At 44.2% G+C, this 5,627-nt stretch overlaps 1 protein-coding gene across 1 annotated transcript; it reads left to right on the top strand.

Annotated features, from left to right (window-relative positions):
- The first annotated feature begins 4,563 nt into the window (after window positions 1-4,563).
- LOC131218144 (uncharacterized mitochondrial protein AtMg00810-like) lies at window positions 4,564-5,121 on the top strand. Its single transcript, XM_058212823.1, has one exon. It carries the CDS (start codon window positions 4,564-4,566, stop codon window positions 5,119-5,121), a length of 558 nt encoding a protein of 185 aa, XP_058068806.1.
- Window positions 5,122-5,627: the final 506 nt, after the last annotated feature.

Genomic DNA, 5,627 nt, shown 5'->3' with positions numbered 1-5,627 from the left:
CGACCGCGTTATGGTCCATCTGCGCAAAGAGAGATTTCCGACCGGGACGTACAACAAGTTGAAAAATAAGAAGATTGGACCCATCCCAATCATCCGAAAGATTAATGATAACGCTTATATTGTTGATCTTCCAGATGACATGGCAATCTCACAGACTTTCAATGTCGCGGACCTAACCGAGTATCATGAACCAGAGCATGACAAGAACTCGAGGACGAGTTCTTTTGAAGTGGAGGAGACTGATGTAGAGCGGGTCGCAGACAATTACATGGCCAAGATGGATCAGAAAAGGCCCGGTCGACGACAGAAGTGATCCAGACCATCGAACCTTAAATCGGGCGTATCTTGCAATCCGGAATGAGTTATCTGACGTAAAATATATGATTTTGGGGTAGAACGAGCTACTGAAGCCAACCAACCCGCTACGCCGGGTTGCGCAGCCCGGAATTGCGAAAAACCCCTGGATCGATGGTCGTTTCCCCGTTTTAATTTTGTTTTTACTATAAATAGTAAGTTTTAGTTTGATTATAACTCTTCATCCGTCGGGCTTTAGGAGTTGCGTCCAACGTGAAAAGAGCTTAGAATAATTAGGAGAACGGTTTGGTGAAGCCAAATAGGACACTTACTATTTTTGGCCGAAAACCTTGCGCACTAGTAGACATCACGACCGTCTATAAATAGTAAGTTTACTATTTATAGTAAGTCGCGGATTCTAAGAGTTTGAGTTGTAGTTTGCTTCTAATTTCTTTCCCATTGCTTGGTAGCCCTATTTAAAGGGTTGTGAACTCATTTTTATTCATCAATTAATCAATTTCGAATTTATTAGAATTTATTTCTATTCTCTGCTTTCTTTTCCTCGTGGATTCGAGAAGTCTCTGTGAAGAGTCCAGAGAAGCTCCGTGGATTCGGGGTAGTTATCCTCATCACGTTCATCCCTGCGTCACTTGCTGATTGTACATACCATAGATAGTCACTGTACTACATTGTACTACGTCATACTACACTACCAATTATAGGCTAGTGCACATGTATTTATACTAGACATTTTCAATGGAACAGATATGAGAGTTTGCAATCTATCATGGTATCAAAGTTATAGAGGGTTACGACTCCCTTTCCTAATCCTGGGATCAGGATTTAATACCCTTTCTTTTCCCAAAGATCATATTCTCTCTCTCTTTTGGAAACATGTGTCCAGCGTATCCGCACGAATCGATCAGCGCTGTCCACCTTGATTCTTCTCAAATCCCAGTCACACCAAGAGGATTCTCCTTCTATCTCAGCAACCACCATGCGCACCAACTCTCCGTGTTGACGTTGCTCATTGTCCTCAGTTCTTCTCCATGGCTATTTCGTCTACCTTCCCAAATATTGCTCAGTTAGTGAGCATCAAACTGGATTCTTACAATTACCTCCTCTGGAAATCTCAATTTCTTCCTATTCTTAAAAGTAACGGTCTATTCAGCCTTGTTGATGGTTCAGATCCATGTCCTCCTGAGTATATTCTCTCTTCCAAGGATGATTCTACCTCTACCAAAGTACTCAATGCAGATTATATTACTTGGTTCAAGCGAGATCAAGCACTACTTAGTTGGATCAATGCTACATTAACGGAAGGCATCCTAGCTCAAGTTGTCAGTTTATCTTCCTCTTAGTCAGTCTGGACTGCGCTTGAACAACTTTTCTTATCTCAGTCTCATGCTCAGGTCATGTACTTTCGTCGGCAATTGCAAACGACAAAAAAGGGCTCTACTCCCACCATCGAATATCTGCAAAAATTCAAGACAACTGCAGACAAACTTGCGGCATTAGGTAAACCAGTCGACAACTTTGAACTCATCACCTACATTCTGGAATGCCTTGGCCCCAAGTATGGGTCATTTGTTATTTCTGTCTTGCATTAGAAACCCCCCATCACCATGATGGAGCTTTATGGCGCTCTCATCACAGAGGAGCTTCGCTTATCAGCCTCCAACACTGACACACCCATAACCTTCGTCGCTACCCGTACCAACAATCAACCTCCACGCGGCTTTTCCTCGGGTAGAGGAACATTTTCCTGAGGACGTTTTCGTGGGAGAGGACGCCATGCCCAAGGCGGTCCTCCTCGAGGACACTTCCACCCCTCGTCCACCAATGGTCGTCCGACGTGCCAGATTTGCACTAGAGTTGGTCATACTGCTTTGGATTGCTATCATCGTATGAATCATGCCTACCAAGGAAGGGACCCTCCTCACTCTCTCAATGCCTTTCATGCTTCTATTTCTGCCCCAACTAATGATGTATGGTACCCGGATATTGGTGCAAACCAACATCTCACCTATGATCTCTCCAACCTATCTCTCCAATCTCACTACATTGGCCTTGATCGTGTTGCCGTAGATGGTGCTGCCCTCCCCATCTCACATTAAGGTTCTTCCCTTCTTTCTACCCCTACTAGCACCTTTCTTCTACTCAATGTTCTTCATGTCCCTGACATTTTAAAAAATCTTCTCTCTGTCCATCAGTTTAGCACTGATCACAATTGTTTTTTTTTGAATTTCATCCTGATTTATGTCAAGGACATGCGCACGGGGAAGATCTTATTTCAAGGCCGGAGTAAAAATGGTCTTTACACCATCCTAATAAATCGGAATCCCTTTCTCGTCTCGTCTCGTCTCTTCAAGCATTCGTTGGTGAACGTGTCACTCCTACATGCTGGCATACTTGCTTGGGTCATCCCGCCAAACATACGTTGCAACTTCTCCTTTCTGCCAAAGCCCTTCCCTTCACAAGCTCCTCTGGCACAATTCGGTCTGCCACTCTTGCCAACTTGGAAAGAGTTCACGTCTGCCCTTCTCTTTATCCCATTCTATTTCATCTTTTCCTTTAGAACTCTTACACTGTGATCTCTGGGGATCATCCCCAATTGTCTCTAATAATGGATTTCGATACTATCTCTCTATTGTTGATGATTACAGTAAATTCTGCTGATTTTTTCCCCTACAGCTTAAATGCAAGGTATTTGATTCCTTTCTTCATTTCAAACGGCATGTTGAAAATCGTCTCAATACTAAGATTAAAGCCGTTCAGACCGACGGCAGGGGTGAATTTACAAGTTCTCAATTTAAGACCTTGCTATCTCTGCATGGCATTTCCCACAGGTTGACGTTTCCTCACACCCCCAAATAAAATGGGGTAGTTGAGCGTAAGCACCAACACATTGTTGAAATGGGTCTTTCTCTACTTGCTCATGCTCATCTACCACATACCTTTTGGGATGAGGTATTTTAAACAGCTGTGTTTCTAATTAATCGTCTTCCCCTGCATGTCCTTAATCACATCTCTTTATGGCAAAAGCTCTTTCATTAGATGCCTGACTACACCATCCTTCGTACTTTTGGCTGTGCCTGCTATCCTTACTTGCGACCATACAATAAACACAAATTGGAATTTCACACATCCCAATGCGTTGTCATTGGTTATAGTCAGCAACACAAAGGGTATAAATGCCTTCATGCCCCCATTGGTCGCACTTATATTTCATGGCATGTTGTCTTTGATGAATCTATTTTTCCATACAATTCTTACATCCCGCAACCACCACCACCGAATTCGCTGATTCTTTCTCCATTAGCACCATCTCCTCCATCATCTAGCACCTTACCTACGACTACACATGCATCTACCCCCCACCCACCTTGCCGCTCATCTGTCTCATCCCATGGTTACTTGTCTCAAAGCCGGCACCTGCAAACCCAACCCCAAATATGCCCTCATTACTACCATCCCCCCCCCCCCCCCCCCCCCCTCTTCATCCTTTACTCATGCTTCAAAGGTAGCAAAATGGTGCAATGCAATGGCTAGAGAGATTGATGCCCTCATACAAACTGGAACTTGGTCTTGGGTTCCCCCACAAGTGGACAAAATATTGTTGGGTGTCATTGGGTGTACAAAATCAAGCAAAAATCCGACAGTTCTATTGAGCGTTATAAAGCTCACCTCGTCGCAAAATGCTATCATCAGCAACCTGAAATTGACTACACAGACACTTTCAGCCCAGTGGTCAAACCAACTACCATTCGTCTTGTTCTCTCATTGGCAGTTCAATTCCAATGGCACATCCAACAACTCGATGTCCAAAATGCATTTCTACATGGGCACCTGCAGGAGGGGGTTTACATGACTTAGCCTCCCGGCTTTGTGGATCCTCAACATCCTCACTACGTTTGTCGTTTACATAAAGCCCTCTATGGACTCAAACAAGTGCCACGGGCCTGGTTTCATCACCTGACACAATTTTTGACAGATGCTCACTTTGTGTCCTCGTCCGCGGACACCTCTTTATTTATCCGCGAGAGGAATGGTTCCATTACTTTAGTGCTCATTTACGTCGATGACATGATTATCACAGAGAATTGCCTCAAGGACATCTCCAGTCTTATCTCCCAAATGAGCACTCATTTCACTATGAAGGATCTCGGATCCTTGTCCTACTTCTTGGGTATTCAAGTCTCCTGCTCACAAAATTCCATGACTCTACGTCAAACTAAGTAGATCACTGACCTACTCATTCGCTCTAACATGCATGAAGCAAAACCAGTGAAAACACCCATTGCCACTGGTTCCAAACTCTCCAGACATGAGGTTGACCCTTTACCAGATGGCACAAAATTTCGGAGTATTGTTGGTAGCCTACAATATCTCTCCATGAATCGCCCAAATATTGCTTTCTCTGTTAATCAGGTGGCCCAATTTATGCATTCTCCCACCACTGCTCACTGGATGGCCATCAAAAGGATTCTCAGATATCTGAAAGGCACTCTTCATCGTGGCCTTACATTCACTCGGGCCTCCTCCCAAATTAGCCTCCATACCTACTGTGATGTTGACTGGGCAGGAAATCCCGATGACCGCCGCTCTATGACAGGGTATTGTCTATTTCTGGGTCCTAATGCTATTTCCTGGTCTGCCAAAAAACAACCTACCGTTGCACGCTCCTCTACGGAGGCAGAGTATAGAGCCCTTGCTCACACAACTGCAGAAATCCTATGGGTCCAATCAATTCTTCCGGATATACATTTTTTTTGGCGACTTCCCCAATTCTGCACTGTGACAACCTTGGTGCACTTTCTCTTGTAGCCAACCCAGTCTTTCATGCTCGCACTAAACACATTGAGGTCGACTATCATTTCGTTCGAGAGAAAGTCTTGCGGAATCTTCTTCGGGTTCATTATGTCTCCACCGTCGATAACCCCGCAAACCTATTCACCAAGGGACTATCCTCCGGTCGCTTTCATCTTCTTCTTACCAAGCTCACCGTTTGTTCCCACTCGGTCAGCTTGAGGGCGCGTAATGGCACATCCATGACCATGATGGATGTTGGTTAGGATTTTGGGAATCTTGCTGATTGTACATATCATAGATAGTCATTGTACTACATTGTACTACGTCGTACTACACTACCAATTATAGGCTAGTGTACATGTATTTATACTAGACATTTTCAATGGAACAGATATGGGAGTTTGCAATCTATCACGTATAATATATACGTATATGTACATATGTGTGTATGTGTGTAGCACACCAGTCCACAAGAGACCTCCTGTACAGTTTTGAGGGGTGGCTAGCTGAAGTGAGCTCCC

Source organism: Magnolia sinica, chromosome 11 (assembly GCF_029962835.1).
Source record: "Magnolia sinica isolate HGM2019 chromosome 11, MsV1, whole genome shotgun sequence".
In the NCBI taxonomy this organism is placed as follows: Eukaryota; Viridiplantae; Streptophyta; class Magnoliopsida; order Magnoliales; family Magnoliaceae; genus Magnolia; species Magnolia sinica.
The sequence above is the reverse complement of the archived record's forward strand: the minus strand, read 5'-3'. Positions and strand labels throughout refer to the sequence as shown.

Excerpts from the sequence above, each read along its gene's own strand:
- LOC131218144 (XM_058212823.1), top strand. The coding sequence starts at position 4,564 with ATGCATGAAGCAAAACCAGTGAAAACACCCATTGCCACTGGTTCCAAA.